The sequence below is a fragment of the Suricata suricatta genome, chromosome 5, assembly GCF_006229205.1.
Source record: "Suricata suricatta isolate VVHF042 chromosome 5, meerkat_22Aug2017_6uvM2_HiC, whole genome shotgun sequence".
Taxonomy (NCBI): domain Eukaryota; kingdom Metazoa; phylum Chordata; class Mammalia; order Carnivora; family Herpestidae; genus Suricata; species Suricata suricatta.
Window position 1 is genome coordinate 45,486,714 of NC_043704.1, and position 26,690 is coordinate 45,513,403.

Here is a 26,690-nt window from a genome sequence, read left to right on the forward strand (position 1 = left end):
GACAGGGCATGAGAGAGGGAGGGGCTGAGAGAGAGACACACACAGAATTTGAAGCAGGCTCTAGGCCCTAAGCCATCAGTACAGATCCCAACACGGGGCTCGAACCCACAAACATGAGATCATGACCTGAGCCAAAGTCGGAGGCTTAACCGACTGAGCCACCGAGGCGCCCCTCACATACCCTATTCTAAGCTCTCATTCTCTCATCACCATAGATTTTAACAAGAGATACGTTAAACTAACACATACTATTGCCTGTGATTCACAAATACTATTTTAATTCCTCCAGATTTTGCATCTTTTACATGGACTTATAAACACAAAGAGATTTTTTTTAATATTCTTCTGGAAATAACATGTAACAGGAGATCTACTCTCTTAACAAATTTTTAAGTGTACAACACAGTATCGTTGACTGTAGGTACAGTGTTGTACAGCAGGTCTCTGAGCTTATTCATCTTACTTAATGGAGACTTTATGACTGTCGATTAGCATTCTCCCATATCCCCCAGGCCTTGGCAACACAGAAGTTGGGGGACAAGAGGTTTACCAAGTCCACTGTTTATATACCTCAATTGGTAAATCACTTAGTGAGGTACATGTTTTAAACAGCCCTTTTATAGCTGTAGTTAGCATTTTGGAAGTAATCATTTTACAAGCTTCAACTAACCTTTTGTTTGTGTCATTCTGTTTGAAAGGCTAGTGCCATTCCTTATCACTCGTGTTTAGTGAATCAAAAATGTCTTTTGATGTGCAAATGAATCAAACTTTCATTACTTCATTTTAGAGCACCAATTGTCATTATCCAATAGTGTTCATTATACCTGATTTGTGAGGAGTTTTTGAGTTGATTTATTTATTGTATGTAACCAAGATACTGCACCTTGTACTGAATGCTCTGTAAATGTTTGCTAAATGATGAGATGCAATTTTTATTAATTCTACTCTATGGTAGCAGCTTATCACCTACCATATGTAATCTTGCTTATCATTCATAGTTAACATTTCCAGGACACTGAATCATAATTATTTACCGTATACAAAAGAGTATTGCACACTTTCAACAATAAAGTTTTAGGACAATGATTTATGTTGTGGTTCATAGACTTTTGATAGTTTGTAAGGCTATTCCTTTTGATGGGTTCAACATCACTATTCTCCAGTGAAGAGCTACAAAGAAATATAGTCGAAATCTGTCTAACATATTTAGCCTCCTTTTCCTCACTCTTTAGTGAAAATTTAAGAATCTGATGGTCAGAGTCAAACCAGTCTTATCCTCAGAAGTAAAGATGGGGTTGCAAGTGTAGTGAATATTTCTCCTTCACTCAAGATTCTTTCAAAGAATCTCGTATAGTAAGCCCATGAAAAATATTTCATTAAAATGTTCTCCTACTGACTAACAGCCTGAAGTACTTCACTCCAGTAAGAGAAAAATAAGTAAGTTCAGTTCAATCCAGTGAATACCTGTTGAATATTTGCCACATCCAGGTATGGTTCTAGGCCCTGAGATTTCAAAGATGACTGAAACAGTTACCCTGGATGAGCTTACGTGCAAGCCAGTGGGAGAGACAGACACACATGCATATGGTTTTAACAAGTGTTGGTATAAAAAGGATGCTTTGAGAGCAATAAAGGAAGAAACTTGGTCCCACTTTATTCATCCACCTTCCTAACCAGTCCCAAGATATTGTAGGTCCTGCTGGCTATGTCTTGAAACCATGATTCAAGCCACCAGTTTCTCTCTCCTGTGTTACTCTAATGGCCTCCAAATTAATCTCTCTGCTACCATTTTCATATGCAAGTCAAAGTATATCACTCCACAGTTAAAATTCTTCTCTAACTTCTCTAACCAGCTTTGGTTCGGGTCATGGTTCCTGAGTTCAAGCCCTACATCAGGCTCTGCACTGACAGTGAAGACTCTCTTTCTCTCCCTCTCTCTGCCCCTCCCCCACTTGCTTGCATACTCCAAATAAATAAATAAATATCCTTCTCTAACTTGTCATTACTTTTAGAATAGATTTATCTATTTGCCATAGCTTACATAACCCTACCTGATACGGCCTGTGCCTACCTCTCTAGTCTTCCTGTTGCTCAACAGGTTCAGGCCTCATTGGCTTTTATTCATCAAGCATGCCAAACTCAAACTGATTCTCAACTTAAGACATTGATTCCTGCTGGGAACTATTCACACCCTCCATCATATCATCCCCTTTTACATTACTCCATTTTATTTATTTTATCATTCTTCATTATTTAAAAGTATCCCACATATGTCTTTTCTATTTATTTTCTTTCTCTCTGCCTCCAATTAAATGTTGGGTGCAACTGGAACAGGCACCTTTCTCTTTGGCTTCCCACTCTGATTCCAGCAATTGGAGCAATAACTGACCATAGTTGATTCTCAGTGACTATTATATGAAAGAATGAACTTGGGGATTTATCCAGGACCTCCTAGAAGACATGACACTTATGAAAAGTTCAGGTGACCAATGACATGGCCATTCCTGGAAGAGGAAACTATATATGCACAGCACATCAGATATGAAATGACGTGTTTTATGGGTGAATTAAACACACACACAGAAATTGAATCAGAATAAGTTACATGACAGAAGAGATGAGCAAGGGTCATGTCTATATTAAATACTACATTTTATTCTTCACTGAAGGTCATTGAGAGTTTTAAAGGAAAGGAGTAATATGCTGTTAATTGTGTTTCCATAGAATTTGATTTTTTTTCAAAAAATAGACAATGATGTGATGATTTCAGAACAGCATAGCACTAAAATCCTACATTTGTCCTCAGCACTGGCTAAGTACTTGAGCTCAACCTAAGATCAATGGACGGACTCCTGAAAGTGTTTGTGCAGCAGAACACTTCAAGCATAGCCTTGAAAAGCATTGTCAAGAGTTTGCATTACTTGCATTGTGAAGATGTTGTGACATGCCAATGACTGCTCAAGTCTGGTGGATGTTTTGCTCCGGGTCTGAGAAAGAGTCCCGTGGAGCTCTGCAGTTTTCAGAAGTAGCAGGCATTATTATGTATAGCTTTCAGAAATCACCTTCCAGTCAGGCTCACCCTCTCTGGCATGTAAAGGTTAAGCTCCATGTCTTTTCTCTGCAATCAGTCTGAGAGCAGAGAAAGAGAAGAATGAAGACAAACTAATGCTAGCTACTAAGCTCTGAGGTGCAGTGTGTAAATATGCCACATTCACTCTCTTTCATTTGAATCTGCCTTCCTGGGGAAAAAAAAAAAAACATGTGTCATAAAAAAAATTCATAGTTTCTTTTTGATTAATCTCTAGTAGGAAGCCCAAAGATATTAAATCTCAGTGCTCTCACATTTTTCTCCTCCCCTCATAAACAATTCAATTCAGTTTGAATTAATATTTATCGAGTGCTGACACAAGGCATGGCAGTATAGCGGATGCTGTGATAGAACTGCTACATAAAAGAAAGAAAACCTGTGTCCTAGCTTAAGGAAGGAAAACAGCTTTTTTTTTTTTTTTTTTTTTTTTTTACATAAGACAGTAGGAATAATGTAGCAACCAGCGCACTACAAGACAGCATCAAAAGTTATTTAACTTGGTCACTATTTATTAACCATTCACCATTGTTAATAAAGAAAACCAGTATGTCCTAAACCACACCTGAGGAGCCTATGTTGACAAGGACTAGAAAAGGGAATATAGATTTTGCAGGAAGGAGAGAGTTGTATCATTTGTAGAGAAATATATTTGTGCCATACCTCATGTGTGAATAATTGCGACTTTTCCACTCAATGACATAGATAAATAGGTCCTCATTTGTTGGTTTACCTGGAATGTTTTTGTTTGTTTGTTTTTGGCTTAGTGCTTTCAGAGGTCTTTTATACCTGGCTTTATTAAGCCAAATTATGCTGCCCAAACTAACACAAACTGGGTCATTATGGCAAAGTTTAGGTCAACTCCTTTTTAAACAACTCTAAAAAGAACACAGAGTCTGGAATTAGACTGTCTAGATTTAAGCCGTGACTCTACTATATACTAGGTTATTAAATATCTTTGTCCTTCAATTTAACCATCTGTAATTGAAGATGATAACTACACTCACATCACAGAATTGTTAATAAACATTGAGGAAGGTAAGAATAAGAAGTTTATAACTGTGACTGCTTTGTAGTATTTAAGGAATGTTAGAAAATTTTCTGTAGAATAATGTATCAACAATAGCTGTATGAGTTCCTAAAAGAATAAAAAATTATTTGGAGTTCCTTTTTCATCAAACCCACTTATATAAACATAAAGGGGGGAGGGAGAGAGAGAGAGGGAGAGAAAGAGAGAGATTGCCACAGGTTGGGCACACTTGGAAGCAGATTCTAAAAGGAGATACACATGAAGAAACATCACTGGGGTGAAACCTCAGAATCATCTCCTTTAAGTTCTAGAGTTTTGGCAGCTGATACTCTTTACCAGAGCCCCTCTCTGGGAAATGGCCTTGGCTGGAGAAAGCAATCATATCCAAGGTTATGACACCTTTACAGGAGCAGCTTGCAGCCAGTGGTTGATTGAAGTGAGGGTAACAAGGACCCATACAGTTTTACTCAATTTAAACCGAATCCAAAGAATTATCCCAGATCGAGGATATCCCACAGGATGATATATCAAGGCCTTTGTCGTGAATGCATGACACTTTAAGTTCTTCTACTCCCCATCCTGTCTCTTCTGCCCCACACAGAAGTTGATCCTGAGAGTGTGTAATCAGGGGTCAACATTTAATAAGGTTAATAAATATTACTGCTTCATCAAATATATTCTAATTTGTATACAACGCTGCCTTCTTTTTGTTAGTTCATGGGTGGCAGAGAAGAATATGAGTACGGAGGATAATAATATAGTTAAGATTGGTGCTACAACATCGATCCTTGATTTATGTTAGGGGTTCTGCAGTTTTACCCAGCAGTTTTATTCCATTAGTACAAACATTGGCATAGTGAAAAAAGGCAGATATATGTCTTAGTGCTATTGTAAAAATAGTTTTGACCTCATGGAACCCTGAAAATGTCTTGGCCATGGGATTAGAAATAAATATTCTACACTGTGTAATCCTATGACAGAACGTGGAGTAAGTAGTTTATCTTCTTTACGAACACCAAAATCTCATTTTTAATGCGGTCATGTATTGCTGTTGGAATTGTGATTGCTGTGATACTGAATGAAAGCCATTAATGTAATTCTCTCCAAATGTCGGTGGTAAAGAGAAGTTAAAATAAATTTTAAATAACTTGTATGAAATAGAAAAGGAGGGAACACTCCCAAACTCAGTTACAAGACCAGTACTACTAGATCACTAGGTTTTTCAGTCTGTTGAGTGTCTGACTCCTGATTTCAGCTCAGGTCATGATCGCACAGTTGGTGGGATCGAGTCCTGCATCAGGCTCTGTACTGATGGTGCCAAGTCTGCTTGGGACTCTCTCTCTCTCCCTCTCCTTCTGTCCCTACCCTTCTCACATGAACTCTTTCTCTCTCTCTCTCAAGATAAATTTGAAAACATGTAAAAAGTCTTTAACAAGACCAGTATTACCCTAATAACAGAGCCAGACAAAGACCCCCCCCAATAAAAGAAAACATGACATGCCATATCATCTCACACCTGACAGAATGACTAAAATCAATAATACAAGAAAAAACAGCTGTTGGCAAGGATACGGAGAAAAGGAAACCCTCTTGCACTGTTGATGGGAATGCAAACTGGTGCAGCCACTCTGGAAATCAGTATGGAGTTTCCTCAAAAATTTAAAAATGGACCTACCCTACAATCCAGCAATCATGCCTCTAGGTATTTACCTAAAGAATACAAAAATACTAATTCAAAGGGATACATGCATCCCAATGTTTATGGCAGCATTGTCAACAATAGCCAAACTATGGGAAGAGCCCACATGTCCATTTACTGATAAATAGATAAAGAAGATGTGGTATATAGATATAATTGAATATAACTCAACCATAAAAAATAATGCAATCTTATCATTTGCAGCAACATGGATGGACCTGGATGGTATAATTTTAAGTAAAATAAGTCAGTGTGAGAAAGACCAATACCATATGATTTCACTCATATGTGGAATTTAAGAAACAAAGCAAATAAGCAAAGTGGAGGGAGAGGGAGGCAAACCAAGAAGCACACTCTTAACTGTAGAGAACAAACTGATGGTTACCAGAGGGAATGGAATAGAAAGTCTGTAATAAACATTGTCAACTAGTCTTTGACAAAAGAGCAAAAGCAATAACGTGGAGCAAAAATTGTCTTTTCAATTGTGTTCCAGTGGTTGCTGGAATAATTGTCTATCCACATGCAAAAAATAAAAACAAAAAGCAAAAACAAAAACTAAAACTAAACACAGAAACTTACACCCTTCACAAAACTTAAGTCAAAATGGATCATAGACCTAAATGTAAAACACAAAATTATAAAATTCCCAGAAGATCACATACAAAACCTAGATGACATTGGATATGGCAAATACTTTTAGATATAACTACAAAAACACAATCCAAGAAAATAAAATGATGAGTTGGACTTCATTAAAATTTAAAACTTCTGCTCTGCAAAAGATGATGTCAAGAGAATGCAAAGACAAGACACAGACTAGGAGAAAATATTTGCAAAAGACACATCTGATAAAGGACTTGACTAAAATATACAAAGAATTCTAAAATTCAACAACAGGACAACAAGCTATTTTAAAAATGGGCCAACGACGTTAACAGTCACTGCATCAAAGATATGCAGATGCCAAATAAGCATGAAGGGATGCTTCACACTATGTATCATCAGGAAAATGCAAATTGAAATAGAGTTACCATTATGCATCTATTAGAATATCCAAAACTGGTAACACTGACACTAAATATTGGTAAGGGTGTGAAGCAATACATTCATTGCTGGTAGAAATTCAATATGGCACAGCCACTTTGGAAGATAGTTTGGGAGTTTCTCAAAACTAAACATATTCTTACTATGTGATCCAGCCGTCACCCTCCCTGGCACTTAACCAAAGGAGTTTAAAACTTACATCCACATAAAAGCCTGAACACAGATGTTAATGGTAGCTTTATTTATAATTGCCAAAACTTGGAAGTCACAAAGATGTCCTTTGGTGAGTGAATGGATAAATGAAACTGTAATGCATCCAAAAGAATTTTATTCAGCACTAAAAAGAATAGAGCCATCAAGCCATGAAAAGACATGGAGGAATCTTAAGTGCATATTAGGAAGTGAAAGAAACCAATCTGCAAAGACTACCTACTGTGTGATTCCACTATATGACATTCTAGAAAAGTCAAAATTATGAGAAAAGTAAAAAATCAGTGGTAGCCATGGTTTGGAGATGGTGGGGGACGAGGGGGAGAATGATGGTGAACAGGTGAAGCACAGAGGACTTTTAAGCCAGTGAAAATACTCTGTATGAAACTATAATGGGTTTATGTCTTTATAAATTTGTCCAAACCCATAGAATGTAGAGTACAAAGAATGAACCCTAATGTAAACCAGGGACTTTGGATGATTGTGATCAGTTGTATCAAATGTACCATTCTGGTGAGCAATGATTTGACAGGTTATGCATGTGGATGTGTCAGAACAGAGGATATGTAGGAAACCTCTGTACATTCTCTTAATTTTGCTGTGAACCTAAAAGTGCTCCAAAAAAAAGTAGTCTTTTTTTTTTAAAGAAATGACTTAGTGCTCTGTGTCACTCTCAGAAAAGATAGGAAATTAAATTCCAACCTGGTATTAAATAATGATTTCTTTTTTATGATGTTGGAGTTTATGTTATGAATTGATTTTTCAGAAAAGTGAGAGAATTTTGATATTAAATATTATTAATGTATATTAAAATTATGAGAACTACATGTAGTTATAGTACAATAAGATTTTATTAAATAATAACTATTATTAAAATAAGTCAGGGGCTGTGCTATATGTTTTATATGTGATTCTCACTGCACCTCTGAGTTAGATTATTCTATTCTCCTTGTAGAGATAAGAAAACTGAGGCATTCCTTAGTTTTCAGATGCTCCATTCACATTTCCTACCATGCAGAAATTCTACATTGATGAGAACTATACCAGGCAACTTCATTTCTAATAGGTAAAAGAGCCACCTCTTTAAATTTAGTGTAATCCGTTCTAGGCTGAAAGAATTTATGCTTTGAATTCTACTAAAGGCTTTGAGAGTCCTAATAGAGGAGAGGTAGATAGTGTGCATGATAGAAGAGGCAGATTTCATCTAATAGTGCACTGTCTAGAAAGATGGATTGGAAACATAAAGAGCTAATAACACCAAAGATTTTCTTTGCTAGGTTATCTTTTATACATTAATTATACAGAAGAGCCTGCTTAAATGGATACTCTTACTATAGACTGTTTCTTTTAAGAGAGAGGTTTTTTTTTTTCTTACTCTGCACTTGAGTTGGAAGGTATTATCAGAGAGCTATCTGGAAGATATGTTGACAGAAAGACAAAGTTTATTTCATTTGTAGTATAAGCTTATTCATTTAAATGACCAGTGAATATCACAGTATAGGATACTGTGTCACTGTGATGTGGTCAGATCATCTCTCTATATATTCCCATGCTATAGTTCTAAATCGGATCTCCATTAAAACTTCTATAACTTTGCAAATTTTAAGATAACTCTTGCTTATGCATTTACTGCACTATATAAGGTAATACAGCCCAACAGTCTCTTACTAGATATTCATTTTAATAACATTTATAAATAAATGTCACCTCATATATAAAACCAACTTGGAAGTCTTTCATGTTTCACATTTCTCTATAACTCCTTTTAAGACAACTTTCTCCAATAACTTTGTAGAGCAATATGCATTATTTTTCAAACTTAAAATACTTTTATTTTATTTTTATTTAATTTCTAGAGTGCTGTTTGTATTTAGTCTTACTGGTGCACATATCTTACATGGATAGCAATTAGATTTTTTTTCCTTTTTTAGAAAAGCATATGTTATTTTTAAATCAAGATGAGGACTAGCAATCAAGGGATTGTCTGCTACATACCAGTGCTGTACCTGGCTTGTTATTTCATAGGGTTTTATTTACTCTTCCCACCTGGGAGCTAAAGCAGTCTTGATTTCAGTCAGTTGCCAACAACGTTTTTTCTATTTGCTCTATATAATGAAAGAATTGAAAAATCTTGTGTATATACATACATGTTTGCATGTATTTTCTCTCTTTCTCTCTTTCCCATAGCTTCCCTAAACTTGTTTCTTATTTAAGCAAACAAGTGTTCTTTTTCCCTAGTAATCATTTTTTACCGTATTTCGAGTTTATCACAGTCTTATTCAATCTTTGGTTTTGTAGTCTTCCTGCCCACCTGAACTCACAACTATGGGAGGAAATTCTGTTCTGTGGGAGTCATTGCTACTACCTAATTTTACTTAAGTCTCTCTTGTTACCTAAAGTTTTTGAAATCTTTCTTTCTAGAAATTATTTTGGTTGGTTCTCTTTATCCTTTGTTCTCCTTTCACTTCCAGCTAGATTTTCCTTGCTTTTAATTGTCAAACAAATTCTTATGTTTCATGATCAGCAAATTTGATGCTTCTATCACTGGATCCAGTAAAATAAATTCAAGGGTTTTACTTAATGCTACACACATATGTACGTACACATGCATGCATGCAGGCACACATGCTCCATGAAATAAATCCATGTAAACAACTGTGATTCTCTTTCAGAAACATGATGGCCATTTCACAGTCATCCAGTTGGTCGGTATGCTCCGAGGCATTGCATCAGGAATGAAGTATCTTTCTGATATGGGCTATGTGCATCGAGATCTAGCAGCTAGGAATATATTGGTCAACAGCAACCTAGTGTGCAAAGTTTCCGATTTTGGTCTCTCCCGGGTACTGGAAGATGATCCAGAAGCTGCTTATACAACAACTGTAAGTTTGCATGTCCTTTTCCAATATCCAGGTTGTCTACTTCTATTGTTTTTAATGTTATAACAATAATCCTTTTTTGCTTTCCTGATTTTCTGCTTGCACCTCTCATTTTCAAAATTTAACAGCATTATTTAATTGAGAAACACTTTATCTGAGTGCCCGGTTAAAAAAACAAAAACACCTTCTTATATTTGACTGTTTTCTTTCTTTCATTGTACTGGGACTTTAATATCATGTTTGAGGTCCATGTCAGGATTTGCCTTACAACAAATCTTCCTTTTCCTGAGGTACTTTTGATGTTTAATAATAATTATTTCCTAAATGGAGTTCTGTAGAGGACAATGGTGATAAATTAAGTCAATGATAGTGAAGAACCAGTGGTTATGAAGTTACATTTTTCCCCCTCACGAGTGTTATAGAATGATCTGACCGTCCTTACAGATGAACAAGATAGGTTCCTCTGGAGATATGTAAGTGCACTCTAAATGGTTTTTCTGAATGATGTTTGGGAATTGTGTGAGCAGGAATAAAAGGCTAAAACTTTAGAACCAAACTATCATCTGTATATTGAATAGTTTAAACATTTCTGAATGCCCCAAAACCAGTTCCTTCATTCTACCAACCGTTTTAGTTATTGTTTCAAGGATTTCAGTCTCAAAGTCTTTCTTCAGCTATAGTAAACCTAATAATTTGTAAAACTGTACTATATGCTGTTCTTTTTTAAACTTAAGTCACCTTCAATGAAAAGTAAGTCAGTAAAATTATTCATGTTGTCTCTATCCTCTCTTCTTTCTCTAACCTTACACATTATTTTAATGTCCATCCAGAAGGGATGCATATTATGAATGAAATGTTATGTCCTTACCATGTTTACAGTGTAGAAATGCTCTATAATACTTTCTTGATAATATTTTCACTAATTTTTCCAACAAAGAAATATAGTTCTAAGCAAAATAATTTAATCTCTTAGAGCCTGACATAAAAGGTATCAATATCGGTCTTTTAATTTGACCAAAACCTTCATAAAAATAAAAGTCTATCATGTCTGAAAATAAACTGTTCATTTCAAAAAAGCAATAGCATTTGCTTTTTAAAAAAAATTTTTTTTAATGTTTATTTTATTTTTGACAGAGACAGTGTGAGTGGGGGAGGGGCAGAGAGAGAGGGAGACACGCAAGCCAAATCAGGCTCTAGGCTCTAAGCTGTCAGGACAGAAGGACAAACCATAATATCGTGACCTGTACCGACGTCAGAACTGACAGCCACCCAGGTGCCCCTAAAAGCAGTATTTTCAACTCCATTTTCTAATTGGAAGATTTCATAAATTTTTCATTTTTTTCAAGGCCTTCTTTTTTTTTCTTCTCTTTTCTTATTGTTGTATAACTTGAAGCAACTTTGTAAGTTACAGAACAGTGTAGATAAGATTTTTCTATTATGCATATTATTTCCAACCTTAGGAAATGGTGTCTAAAATTATTATATAAATAATATAATATTTATAAAATATTTATATAATATTCATAAAAATTCAAATTCCAACAAATGTGATCTACTAAAAGAACAAAATGATATGGTAAATTACCACATCTTTTTTTTTTTTTAATAAACATCCAAGTTAGTTAGCATATAGTGCAACAATGATTTCAGGAATAGATTTCTTAATGCCCCTTACCCATTTAGCCCATCCCCCTTCCCACAACCCCTCCAGTAACCCTCTGTTTGTTCTCCATATTTAAGAGTGTCTTGTGTTTTTGTCCCCCTCCCTGTTTTTATATTATGTTTGCTTCCCTTCCCTTATGATTATCTGTTTTATGTCTTAAAATCCTCATATGAGTGAAGTCATATGATATTCGTCTCTCTCTGACTAATTTCACTAAGCATAATACTCTCTAGTTCCATCCACATTGTTTCAAATTGCAAGATTTCATTCTTTTTGATTGCCTAGTAATACTCCATGGTGTGTGTGTGTGTGTGTGTGTGTGTGTGTGTGTGTATGTATGTATTTATTTATACCACATCTTCTTCATCCATTCATTTGTTGATGGACATTCGGGCTCTTTCCATACTTTGGCTATTGTTGATAGTGCTGCTATAAACACTGGGGTGCATGTGCCCCTTCAAAACAGCACACCTGTATCCCTTGGATAGACACCTAGTAGTGCAATTGCTGGGTCATAGGGTAGTTCTATTTTTAATTTTTTTAGGAACCTCCATACTGTTTTCCAGAATGGCTGCACCAGTTTGCATTCCCACCAGCAGGGCAAACATGATTCTCTTTTCCGCATCCTCGCCAACATCTGTTGTTTCCTGGGTTGTTAATGTTAGCCATTCTGATAGGTGTGAGGTGATATCTCATTATGGTTTTGATTTGCATTTCCCTGATGATGAGTGATGTTGAGCATTGTTTCATGTATCTGTAGGCCATCTGGATGTCTTCTTTGGAGAAAGGTCTGTTCATGTCTTTAGCCCATTTCTTCACTGGATTATTTGTTTTTCGGGTGTTCAGTTTGATGAATTCTTTATAGATTTTGCATACAATTCCTTTATCTGCTAGTTGTTTGCAAGTATCTTCTCCCATTCTAAAGGTTGCCTTTTAGTTTTGCTGATTGTTTCCCTCACTATGCAGAAGCTTTTTATTTTGATGAGGTTTCAATAGTTAATTTTTGCTTTTCTTTCCCTTGCCTATGAAGACGTGTTGAGTAAGAAGTTGCTGCAGCCAAATTACCACACTTTCTTTATCCATTCATCTACCATTGGACATTTGGGTTGCTTCTTGGCTATTTTAATTAATGCTGCAGTGAACACAGGGTTCATATATTTTTTCAAGTTAGTGTTTTTGTATTCTTTGAGTAAATACCCCATAGTGGAGTTACTGGATCATCTGGTAATTCTATTTTTAATTGTGTGAGGAACCTCCATACTGTTTCCCACAGTGGCTGCACCACTTGCATTCCCACCAACAAAGCATGAGGGTTCCTTTTTTTCCACATCCTTGCCAATACCTATTGTTTCTTGTGTATTTGATTCTAGCCATTATGACAGTGGTGAGGTGATCTTATTGTGGTTTTGATTTGTATTTCCCTGATGATGAGTAATGTTGAGTATCTTTTAACATGTCTGTTAGCTATCTGTATATCTTCCTTGGAGAAATTCTGTTCATGTCTTCTGCTCATTTTTAATTGAATTATTTTTTTTTGGTGTTGAGTCACTTGACTTTTTTTATATATTTTGGAAATTAACCCCTTATCAGATATATCATTTGAAAATACCTTCTCTCACTCAGTAGGTTGTCTTTTTGTTTTGTTGATTATCAGTGCTCTCTTCTAGTATTTTTATGGTGTCTCATCCCACATTTAAATCTTTAAGCCATTTTAAGCTTATTTTGTGTATGGTGTAAGAAAGTGATCCAGTTTCACTCTTTTGCACATAGCTGTTCAGGTTTTACAAAATCATTGTTGTAGGGACCGTAATTCAGGACTTTTTTTTAATCTCAGAAATACTTAACTGTTCAAAGGCTTCTAGGGTACAAAATATCATACTGATTTACTTGACTTTATAATGAATATAACCATTTTATACTAAAATACCAACATTCTTGCCTTCAAAGAGTTTACCCTTTTACAGAACAGAAAACTCTGCTTTCTTGCTTTTCAGAGCAGTAATTGCTGACATACAAGTCTGAAAAAGAAATATGGAAGTACCAAAAAGCAGAATTCTGTAGACAACTTTAACAAAAAGCTAAAAATTTGAACCAAATATTTAAAATACTTATTGGGCAGATTGTTGGGGAATTGAGATAGAGGAAACAAAAAGAGGAACAAGATATGGAAGTTTGGGGAAGTGAATGGGCGTGTTGATGGAAATGTGGACTGTTTAGAATAGAGGAGAGGAGCAGTGGGCAACCCAGGTTTCTTAGGAATAACCGTGAAGGTGGGGAGGGGGCACTTCAAAAATCTGAAGGTTTTCTATAGCAATTAAAAGACAAACATTGATTTATTTAAATAGGAGAATAACAAAATACATGTATGTCTTAGAAGAGATTATTGATAACAGTGTGAGAGAGGGAAGGACTGAAGACAGGAGGACTGGTTATAGGAAAGGAGTTAAGGCATTATTGCTATAGACCAGAAAGGCCATCTGGCTTCAATTAGGGTAGTAGCAATTGGAATAGAGTAGGGTAGTGGATTGAAAATTATTATGATGATGATACAATTTACAAGACTCAGTAACTAATTAGATATGAATTATAAGGAGGAAGAAGGATTCAAAATATGACACCAATATTTCTAAATTGAACAACTAGCTGCATGGAGATGCCATTAATCAAGGCAGAGATGGCCTAGTTAGTGGCATTAGATTACAAAGAAAAATTATAGCAAAGGGTCACAGAAACTCTATTTCAAAGTCATCAGGATAATGCAAGATTGGCCATTGGCATTTTGTTGCAATTGAATGTAAAATTTTTAGGACTTTATATAAATTACTTAGTCCTCCAAATTCTTTCTGTATTTCCTATTAAAAGGAATGGGATTCTTAGAATACTTTACTGCCTAGTGAAGGTATACCTCAGTTCAAGCAAATCCTGTATAACAAAACACAGAAGAAGGATGATTGTTTATATAAAATTATTCTTTGTTTTATAAAAACATTTACATGAAAATAACTGTAAAGAACATGCTCCCTTGATACATTTTTAAAGTATGATTTTATTTTTATAAGTGTTACCTATATATAACTTTCATAGAATATATTTTTTACCTTAAATGATTTTTATTTTTTCTCTTATGTTTAACTATAATTGTTACTTCCTTATTATTTATAAATATTTCTATAATAAGCATCAGAAGTGTCAGGAAAGGAAGGCTTATAAAGGGTTTTTTAAAAAGGAAGACATCGGGGTGCCTGGGTGGTTCAGTTAATTAGACATGCGACTTCAGCTTAGGTCATAATTTCATAGTTTATGAGTTTGAGCCCTGCATCAGGCTCTGTGCTGACAGCTCAGAGCCTGGAGCCTATTTCAGATTCTGTGCTCCCTGTCTCTCTACTCTGTACCCCCCCTCAAAACTAAACAAAAAAAATAGGAAGACATCATAAACAAAGATTTTTTTGTAATCTTCAGCAAAATAATTCTTAGAATATAAGTATGCTACATGAAAACTATCCCTTTCTAATCAAAATAGGAGCACAATAAATAGACATTTTCCATTAAGATGACTTTACCAATTTAGAGAGCCACATGCTACAGAAAAGAGCAGTAAGAACTGGTAAAAAGAGAGGCCTGAAAGAGAGAGTGACTAGTGTGATTCCAGTACTGGCTCTAGCACTGAACTTATTGCTTAGCATGTAGCAGATGAGCAGAATGGCCATTGGAGCCAGAATGACCAGACCAGAAAGAGATGTGACAAGAGAGATTACTTTGTCAATAATTATAACAATTACTTTAGTTCCTTATTTAGAAGATATATACATGTAAAAAGAAAAAAGATGATATACATATGCAATATATAAGAAGATATTATGTACATTATAAAACACTAAAGTAAATAAAGGAATGAGAGTTATGACAAATCTAAGTAGAAATTTTAGTATATCTTCCTATAACTTAAGAGTGTTTTGATGTTCTGCTTCAGATCTAAGACCTATTCATTCAGCATGTACTCCAACACAGTTTATTATGGCATTACCACATTCAAGGTCTTATTCCTTGGAGAGCCAATAACCAAAAATAAAGGGATTCTTGAGAATGGATAAATGACAACATGAGAGGGGACCAAGAGTAACCAAATACAGTAAGACCTAATAAAACCAGTAAGTATGCAGACACCAAGAATGGACAATGCAAAATGAAAAGGAGCAGTAATAGTAGTAAAATTTCCTGGTAAGCCCTGTGCTAAAATACATCAAGCCTTTGCAAAGGGACCTTAAGAACTGATTATGTCATGAAAACCAAAAAATGTGTATGGGAGCTAAAGATAAGACAAAAAAATGCACAAAAATGGGGTCTGAGGCCTTATTTTTGCATGCCAACCCTATTAGGCACTTAGTGAGGAGAGATTGATGGATGAGTAGCTGACTTTATCATACAGTATTTACTGAGTTTGAATTGTTCTCATTTGATTACATGGTTTTCTGTCTGTTTATAAGTTAAGCTATAAGTAATCTCTTTTCTGAATCTAGACACACATTCACATGGACAATATTTTATATCCACTTCCATGGGAGGGACCCTTTCTCAATTGAATATTGCTAAGCAACCAGTCTTAAACTTACATTGAAAATGTTAAGACTCTTTGCTCTCAATTATGGAAATGACGTCCTATTTACCTGAAAAGAACATTCAGAGATATATTATGGCTCACACTTACCTGTTTGAAGAGGTAAGATTTATTTAAAATACAATGACAGTCATTTTACAGATTGTTTCAATTATAATGATTACTTTTTTATACTTTAAAGATCAAAATGAACGGAAGAATTATTTTATCACAATATCTGCTAAAAATTCTAAAATTCTTTGATTCTAACTTTAAATTGTGTTCATTTTATGTTATCCTCAAGGAAAAAAAAAGTGTCTTTTCCTTTGAGAGCAGCAATTCCATATAAGTATTACTTTCTTAGTGGAAATATGGAGACTCATAATTGACAGCACATAATCTGCATAATCACAATTCTGTTAACATCTTAATTCTGTTTGCTTTCATAAGACCACTTCCAAGCTCCAACTCTTTTTTTTTATTTTTTTAAATTTATTTTTGAGACAGAGAGAGACATGCAAGCAGAGGGTCAGTGAGAGAGGGAGACACAGAATCTGAAGCAGGCTCCAGGCTCTGAGCTGTCAGCACAGAGCCCGATGTGGGGCTCAAACCCGCGAATGTGAGATCATGACCTGACCCCAAGTCAGAGGCTTAACTGACTGAGCCAACCAAGTGTCCCTCAAGCTCCAACTCTTAACCTCACCTATTCTACAGGAGATATGAGCCAGGTCAAATCTATCAATTTAAAAAGTCATGGTCTATACCGAACACTGAGCTAATTATAGCAAATTATGGAGCAGCAGGAGGGGAACTTATTTACATGTGTATGCCAAAGTTGGAGGGAAATGTACACAACCTTCCTTCTTTACCTAATTCAAGTGCTTATAAATTAGCTTGACCTTCTGGAGGGAATTTTTAAATCTTGACATACATCCAGCCTTAGGAATAAATATTAATAAATGTGAGATAAAAATTATTTTAGATCATTCACTACTCTGCCTTGAAGTCCTTGAACATGAGTAATTAAGATTCACTGGAGATCGACTTTTATTAACTTCACCAACTAATAAAACATACTCAGAATTTCCATTCATATTTTGTATACTTGAAATAAAAGAGTTATAGTAAAAAAGTTATACAGTAAAAATATGTTTTAAGTAATTTGGTTTAAAATCTTATAATATCTGGGACACCAGTCTTTTAGGCCTCCAACTTTGGCAGGGGTCATGATCTCACTATTTGTGAGTTCAAGCCCCATGTCAGGCTCTGTGCTGACAGCTCAGAGCCTCGAGCTGCTTCAGATTCTGTATCTCCTTCTCTCTCTGCCCATCCCCTGCTCTTACCCTGTGTCTCTGTCTTTCTCTCAAAAATAAATAAACACAAAATTAAATCTTAGATCTGATGCACCGAATAAAAGAACTCACACTGAGAAGTGTTTCTTTTTTCTTAGGTTTTGAAAACCCATACTTTATTTTTAGATGTCCTACTACTCTTTCAAGTCACTGATGGTAGAGGTGACATTGTACTAAGGCCTAGCATTTGGTAGGATGCATCTTACACTAAGTTTACCCTAAGTGAATCAGGGCCAACCTGAAAAATGATTTTTATTTCAGTTGCTCCTTCAGATTTAGCGAAGCTAAAAATGGAGGAGGTATGACTGATTTTAGCACAAAGGCAGACTTTTATCCTAGGTAGATGACTGTGGGGCCTATTGGTCCCCAAAAGCTACCTGTACTAGAATAAGTAGAAAATGAGGACAGGCTCCTGCACAAAATTCACTGAAAAATTAAAGTAAAGGAAATGACAGTTTCTTTTAGCGAAATGTAAACTCAGCAGTCTAGGCAAATGTAAATACTTTTTATAAATGGAAAAAGTAAGAAAAAGAGCAATATTATCAGAATGTGTAAGTGAAAATTTAAATAACTTATTTTTCAATGAAATAGTGGTGAACAAAAAAACCTTAGAAGAATGAAAAACAATAAAATCCTGGTGAGAAGAACCAAATTCATCACTAAGAAAAGAATTATACAGTTTAGGGCAAACAAAAGAATGATTGTTCACACACACACACACACACACACACACACAAATCACTCTCACCCGGCAGGCACTATGATAGCAGTCAGTCAAAATCAGTCTGGCATGCAAGCCACTATAATGAGCTGAAGAGGAAGAAATCAATGAGTCAGTATTAGATTTCCTAATTTCAAAGGAAAAATATGCCCTTAAACCAGCAAGTGTTTGATGGACTAATTGATGAGACGAAAATCTAATGTTTTTATTTATCTTTGTCAATATAAACTTTTTGTGAAGTAAATTCTGATATAATGTGTAGAAGCTATATTCTCAAAAATAAGCATCTCTACACTTTGAGGCCAAATGCCAGAAAGCAAATCCACCACAGTGGGGATGAAAGGACAACAAAGCTTTAAACTAACCCAAAGAGAGCATGTCTTAAATGCAAAGCAAGAGGCCTCTTCAATAACTGTTCAAGAGGTGAATGCTACACACACCAGCTTGGATCACAGGCTGAGAGACCCAAACTCTTTTTTTTTTAATATTTTATTGTCAAATTGTCCATACAACACCCAGTACTCTTCCCCACAATTGCCCTCCTCCATCACCACCACCTCTTTTCCCCCTCCCCCTTCCCCTTCAACCCTCAGTTTATTTTCAGCATTCAATAGTCAAGACTCAAACTCTTAATGGTAGTTGTCTGTAATGGTGGTACCAGAACACAGAACATTATTTGAAATGTAGTACTTGGGTGAAGTGACAATAGCAGATCTTGAGCATAATATGGAAATGGGAATCAAAAACAGATGTACATAAGGGAAGGGAAGCAAAAATAATATAAAAACAGAGAGGGGGACAAAACATAAGAGGCTCTTAATACAGAGAACACACTGAGGGTTGTGGGGGGGGGGAGATGGGGGCTGTGGGTGGGGGGATGGGCTAATTGGGTGAGGGGGATTAGGAAGACACCTGTTGAGAAGAGCACTGGGTGTTATCCATAGGGGATGAATCACTGGAATCTACTCCTGAAATCATTATGGCACTACATGCTAACTAACTTGGATGTAAATTAAAAATCAATCAATAAAATACCAGAAGGAATTAATATTTAAAGAATCATTTCCTGGTAAGGCCTCATTTCTGAAGCTTAGAAAACAACAGTTTGTGATGATTACAGAATCATTATAGAAAAACAAATGAAAAAGATTTGAAGATTATCAATACAGAGGAGAAAAGTACTGAGCAAACAGCTCTATCAGCAACCTAGAAGACAGAGAGGACCATCTAGCTAAGGCAGACATCCCGTTAAGAAGTCAGGCCATGCTTTGGGAAAATCTCCATTTACCATTTGGGCGATGCATCTACAAAAACAAGCCGCCTGTCTTTCCCAAATGCATTTTAAAGAAAAAAACCCTAAGGCCTTAGACCTGGAAAGGCATTATTGAAGATAAGAGACCACTGGGAAACTTTCTGCTTAGCACTCAATGTTTGGTGTGTGACTTTCAAGTGATTTGTTTCGTTTTGTTAAAGTAATGAATAACTTTAGATTTGTATAAAACCCTGGAGAACAGATTTATCATTTATATTTTTGAAAGGCTTTCCAGCACTTAAAATAATATGCAATTCAATAGCTGCTTTATTAATTGCTGATAATTAAACCAATAAGAAAAGGTAAGCAATGACATACTATAAGAACATTTTTCCATAAAAGTACATTTATTTCTTCTCTAATATCACTGTTAATTACAATCCATCAAATATGTAAGCCTAAAATAATCCTTAATGCTTCAGAAAGAAATGAAAAAATCTCTTAGAAAGCAACAAATGTAGCAAACATTGAAGCATTTACAACAAAAATGAGAGGGAAAAATTCTGTTTTAAAGTCTCTGAACACATACTATCAAAAGCATTGAGCACAAAAGGATGCCTGCAGCATAGATAAGATACAAAACAAATGATTGGTAAAAATCACATAACATATAAAATTTTAATACCTACAAACATCTGACCAACATCTAGTCCTTCTAACCTAAATGGTAATCAATGAGGAATAATCAAATGCCATGCACTGTTCTCAAAGTATTCAGCATACACCTGATGATTAACCAAGGACCACAGGAAATACCAAACGCTGTTTGTTTTTGTGTTGGCAACATCCAACACTGTCTAATTCAGAGTTAGTCTCCCTGCTCCCAGTGATTTTAGAACAAACCCAGACTAAATTGATTTACTGAGGAAGCTCAATCAGCAGATGTTCAGCAAGCAGAAAGTACAGTGCTCGCTGGCCCATCTTGCTTGTGCAGAAAAAGACAAAGTAAAACAATGAACACAAACCTGCTGACTTTAAACCTAGAGTTTCAAAGATGTCACCTGAAGAAATCGTCATTTATTAATGCTTAATTGCAAATTTCCTCTTTGATGTTGAAATAATGCTTTTTCGTTGTTGTTGACAATAAAAACTGTAAAGAAGAACATTATAAATAAATGTGAGATAAATCACATCAAAGCTCAGTGGAAAAGCTTACTTATTGCCAGTGTAGAAAGCTTCATGTCAATAGTAAGGAAATTGAAAAGGGTTATCATTTATACTGATGTGGTCAACCCTTATAGTTATTTATACTGTTTGTGATCCACCCTTTTAGCTGCCTGTTCAACCCTCTCTTAGCATCTCTTTATTGCTAATAAAATCTTTAAATTTGAATGTTTATAATGAGCTCAGATCTAAGGAATAAATCATGATTTATATAAGCTAAGTATATTTATACCATTCTTCTTTGACACATTTTCCACTTTGGTGTACACTTAGGAAGTAAAGGAAAGTGAGAATGACAACTTCTAAAAAATTTTTTTGGTTCTGGATTACCAGAAATAATATTGACTAAAGAGCTGTCTAGTATTGGCCCTTGCTTTTCTTTATTACCTTGAATATAATTTTGGAAAGACGTAGCACTTAGAGCTGTGACAGCTATTTTTCATACATGAGGCAACAAGACTTAGGAGACAAACCCAAAACTGAGGATGGCCAAAGAGGAAAATTTTTTAAAAACCTAGTTCATCCCTATACCTAGTTTCTCCTAGGGATATAGTTCAGTACCAGAGTATTTGACTACAGAGAGCCTGGTTCTCTGATTAAATTGTTGCACTTTAGTGTCAATACAACCATTTGTAGTGTACAAATGGAAACCAGTTACTCCATATTTGCTTATAATTTAATTAAATGCCTTATTTGCTTGAGTTCCTGAGAATTTGGCATTCTATAACTCTATGACTTTGAATCCAAAGACATTCTTAATAGTAATCAACAAATAGATATGGTGCCTGGGTGGCTCAGTCGATTAAGTGTCCAACTTCAACTTAGGTCATGATCTCACTGTTCGTGAGTTTGAGCCCCACATTGGGCTCTGTGCTGACAGCTCAGAGCCTGGAGCCTGCTTCAGATTCTGTGTCTCCCTCTGTCTCTGTCCCTTCTCTGCTCACATTCTGTCTCTCTCCTTCAAAAATAAATAAATGTTAAAAATTACAAAAAATAGTTGTTATTTAAAAAGTAAAAAATAAATAGAAAACTTCCCTATTAATAGAGAATATAAATGGAAAAATGCAAAATGAAGTTTAAGTAAAATATCACCTCAGTCATACAAACTGACTAGACTAAGAAGACGGTAAATGTGCAGTTAGTCTGAAGATGCATTTATCATAATTTATCCATTTGACATGTATTTATTAATATTATTAGGCAACAAGTTGGATAATGGAAATAAAAGTGCTTAGAATTGGGGGAGAGGACAGACATTCAATATTCATGTTAGTGAATGTACAGTTAAAATCTGAGATTTACACAGCATATGTGTATTGAGTGCCAACTGTGTGCTAGATACTGTTCTGGGCACTGGACATGTTCCAATAAACAAACTTTGCTCATGAAATTCATGGCCTTGAACATGGTGGGAATAAAAATAATCATTAAATCAAAATAATAAAGTTATTTTTAAAAGAAAATCTCAATCTCAGATAATGATAAATACTGGATATGTAATATTTTTTATGTTTTTATAATTTTTTTAATAAAAGGGAGTAGCTACCTTGGAAGGCATGTTCAGGAAGTATCTCTTTAATGCTATGGTATTTGAAATGAGACCTGAAAATTATAAGGGTATACACTAACAAAAGATCTGAAGTCAAATGTTCTAGAATGAAAACAAATATGGATCTAAGGTGAGGACAATGTTGGCATATTTTAGGAGTAGGAATAAGGCCAGGATGACTGACACATGGAAAGATTAGTAGGAAATGAGGACAGAGGGGCCAGATCATACAGAAACTCAAAGTTCACAGAAAGAAGTCGATATTTTATTCTAATTGCAAAGGAAACCCACTGGAAAATTTTAAACAGGTGATGATATAACAGAATTTGTGTTTTTAAGAGTTCACTCTGGCTGATATGTTGAGAATGAATTAATTGTAGGTAGTCAAGAAGAAAGATATCAAGCAGACTCATTTACACCACCCTACACAGGAAATAATGGTAGCTTGGTAGAAACTGCCAAAAGAAAAAATAAAGAGTGGTGGAGAATTTCAGAGATCTTGTGTCAATAGCTTTGCCTAGATGTATGTATATTTGTGTGACTCAAACAAATGAGGAAGTGGAAGCCCAAAGAAATTAAGCGATGTGCACAACTCACATGGTTCTTCTGTTGGAAGTGGTATCATTTAACCATTGCAGTAATGTCAACGTTAAGGGATACTGTCTGTCCCACAATTGAATCTTCCTCCTCCTCTTCCAATACTTCCTACTGCAAATTCTTTTCTATCATTTGCAAATTCCCTTCTATCTTTCACCTCTGAGTCCCATGCAGAAGGCAGTGGATAGTAGTAGTTGAAAGTCTTGAAGATTGAGAAATAATCAAGAGATTGATCTCTTAGTCTTTGGTGATGTACCTTTGCTTACTAAGCTTTTAAAATTATGCTGCAATTAATATTTTGCTTTTATGATAAAAGAAAAAATATGTTATAAAAATAGAGAAAGAACTCCTGTCAGAGTTCCAAGATACCTTTCTGACCAGTATATTTAATGTTTCTCCTTGGCATTAATCAGTGACTAAACATGTTTGTCTAATTGTTTTAATGCAACTTCTCCAATCAGAAAGATGGTTGAAGGTCATTTCACTGTACTACATTTATTTTTACATGAAAGATAAGATTAAGGAAATGAACAACACTGTTACTGATTTTTAAAATGGAATTTTGGGCAATAGTCCAAGAAACCTCAGATTCTTCCTCAGAATTTCAAATTCAATACCTATCCCTCATTGTCACCCCAGGGCCTACCATTAAGACCCACAGTCATCAACTTTTCCAAGCCTATAAACAATCATTAGGAGTGCTAGAGAAAGCACTACAGACTCTTGAAGTCTGCTTTTAAAAGACATGAAATTAAATTTCAAACATTACAAAAATGTATTGGCATCCTTGTTAAGAAATAAATACTTTTTCTCCCATTTATTCATCTTGTCAGCTGGTTACCCTTTGTTTGGTTTATACTAGCTTACTTACCAATCAGGGTTTCAGAGGACAAACATTTGCAGTCATGGCTCATTACAGGAAAGCAAAAGAAGGCTGCCGAAAAGGAGGCTGCAAAGAGTTTTCCCTAAACTCTCCCTTGGGCCTCTCTCTGCAAAGAATAGCTCTGAATGCATCCATGATCCATCAGTATTTTCATATATTCAGATCATGACTTGTTCAAATTAACATAAACACAGAAAGTTTCACTGTACCTAGTTTTGCCTCTTTAAACTTGCAATAAGAACAGGGTGTTATTATATGAAGCATGCACATTATTCCGTTGTTTAACCATGCTTTTAATCAGTGTATAATATGTGTCACAAATAGGCAGCTGCTAGATGAATTATACATAAAGATAATGTTTTCTAGATTACTCTTGCCTGTATATGTTGCATAATTTAGGTCTCAACACATTCTGGTCCTTAATTCTCTTCTTTTTATAGAAACTAAATCATTACCGTGTTCTTTTTAATGGTTCAAAAGTTTATTTTTCACATATGCAGTACAAGGAAAATCTCTTTAAGGGAAGGTAACATCTTTAATTTAAGCATTTATACCATTTATTTTTGCAAAGGCTAAGATTCCTTTTTTTTTTTTTTTGTCTTTAGAAAAAGTTTCTGGCTATTGTACTTAAGTTGCAAGTACATTTGCTTTTAGAAATAATTGCTTCTTAAAAGAGAACACAAATTCAATAGAGCCAAGTTGTTCTCTAATATAAAATAGTAACTAACAAAACCAGGGGTAAACTGTGTCCCCTCATCTTCATGCCACCCTCCAATGAGTTTCATAAGCAAGGCATTTCAATTCCCCAATGTGTATATGGAATCATTAAGTAATGGAGAACTCACTATAGCTATTATATGGTAGGAAAACAGTAGATTATAAATTTGGAGCTCGAATTTTAATCTCAGTTTGGTAATAATTCGGTGAATAAACATGAATCATTAATTTAAAATCTTTGTGCCTTGGGGTGCCTGGGTGCCACAATTTCCACATCTTGTGTAGAATTAATAAAGCTGTCCGCTCTCCACTTTACAGACATGTTACAACAGCCAAGATAATAAATAAACTGAAATGTGGATCATAGCCTCTTTTGGGATTAACAGCATAAAAGTCACCTAAGGCACTTATTTAAAATGCAGATTCCCAGTTTCCAGCCTCAGAGATTCATTTTCATTCAGTAGGTCTGGGGGAGGAGTCACAAGGTCTGATCTACAAATCTGGATCTTTAATAAACACCCAGGCAATTGTGAAACAGGTTATTTAAAGGTTCCATCCTGATTAACTGCTCTAATACAATCTGGACACATATCCAATTATTTCCTCCACCATCCTTACTGAAGTCCCAAGCAGTACAGAGGGAATGGGGATGGGAGGGGGAGGGAGGGAAGTGGTGCAGGCAATGAGAGTCAGAATTGTTGGGGTTACAATAAGAGAACATACCATACAACAAAAATCAATAGCTTTTCTGACATTATCTGAATGTGTATTCCATGTAGCACAAACATTTTGCTTCTGGTTTCTCATAGAAGATAGTTTCCAGTGTAAAATAGGCTTAATAATAATAATAATAAGTGGAATTACTAGCTCTCGTGTTAATTTTTCTTTCTGATGTTGCATTTGATATGATGCATTCAGTGTTCTCCACTTTGCTACCTTGTTGCAGTTCTTTCTCTTTAAGAAGTCTGATCATTTCTCCCCAGTACTGAATGATGTAGAAATATATGCCACTCTCCAGGCACTTATTGAAGACCTATAACATATTGTGAACATACCTTAAACTATGATATATAGCTTGTCCCAAAACATGAACAAACTTTTTCAGATAGCAAAGTCATTTAGTTGCACCAGCTGCTGAATTTTATCTCAGTCTTAAAACAATTGTGTACTTTTCAAATTATGCCATTGATTGTTTAGTATATCTCAAGTTGATGGGATTTAAGGGTACATGGAAATGATTAGGTTTTACCTGAACTCCAGTATACCTTATGGGAAATGGAAGAAACTGTACTAGAATATTTTTTCTGGTTCTAATGTGACATTCATTACCAACATTCAACATTAGAAACCACAGTAGTCTTAGCATCAGTTGATAAAAACTACACATACTAAGGAGGAGAAGAGACATAAAAGCATAATAAAACAAAACAAAATAAAACCTTCATGAAATCATCATCAAATAATTCTACCACAAGGAAACAATGCATTTGTATAGACATGCCCCCTTGTGGTGAATGAATGGGACACAGGATATTTGAAAAGTTTTGAAATCCAGAAAAAGCAACTTTCTTTTTCTCAGTTTAAATTTTTAATGTTTTATTTATTTTTGAGAAAGAGAGAGAGCACAATCAGGGGAGGGGCAGAGAGAGAGGGAGACAGAATCTGAGGCAGGCTCCAGGCTCTGAGCCATCAGCCCAGAGCCCAAAGTAGAACTCAAGCTTCTGAACCATTAGATCATGACCTGAGCCAAAGTCACACTCAACAACTGAGTCACCGAGGTGCCCCTAGAAGATGTATATTTTAATGAGCTCTGATCTATAAGGATTTTATTTATGTTTTATTTATGTTTATTAAAGCTTAATAACTGAATCATTTACCTATAAGGACAGAGGAAAGATCAGAGAAAACTGATTGAATATTTAACTGAGAAATTTCTCAGTTTAAATTGAGACAAAAATGTAGACTTTAAAATGATTTATAATTGGGGCACCTGAGTGGCTCAGTTAGTTGAGCCACTGACTTAGTCTCAGGTCATGATCTTGCAGTTGGAGGTTCGTGAATTTCAGCCCCACATTGGGCTCTGTGCCTACAACTCAGAGCCTGGAGGCTGCTTCAGATTCTGTGTCTCCCTCCCTCTCTACCCCTTCCCCCACTTGTACTCAGTGTCAGTCTCTCTCTCTCTCTCTCTCTC

At 35.4% G+C, this 26,690-nt stretch overlaps 1 protein-coding gene across 2 annotated transcripts in view; it reads left to right on the top strand.

Annotated features, from left to right (window-relative positions):
• The window catches only part of EPHA6 (EPH receptor A6), an 852,931-nt gene that overhangs the window by 745,022 nt on the left and 81,219 nt on the right, over positions 1 to 26,690 (top strand). For both annotated transcript variants that reach the window (XM_029939169.1, XM_029939170.1), the window contains one exon: positions 9,741 to 9,950. In XM_029939169.1, the coding sequence (XP_029795029.1) occupies positions 9,741 to 9,950 (210 nt within the window). The remainder of the gene's footprint in view (positions 1 to 9,740; positions 9,951 to 26,690) is intronic.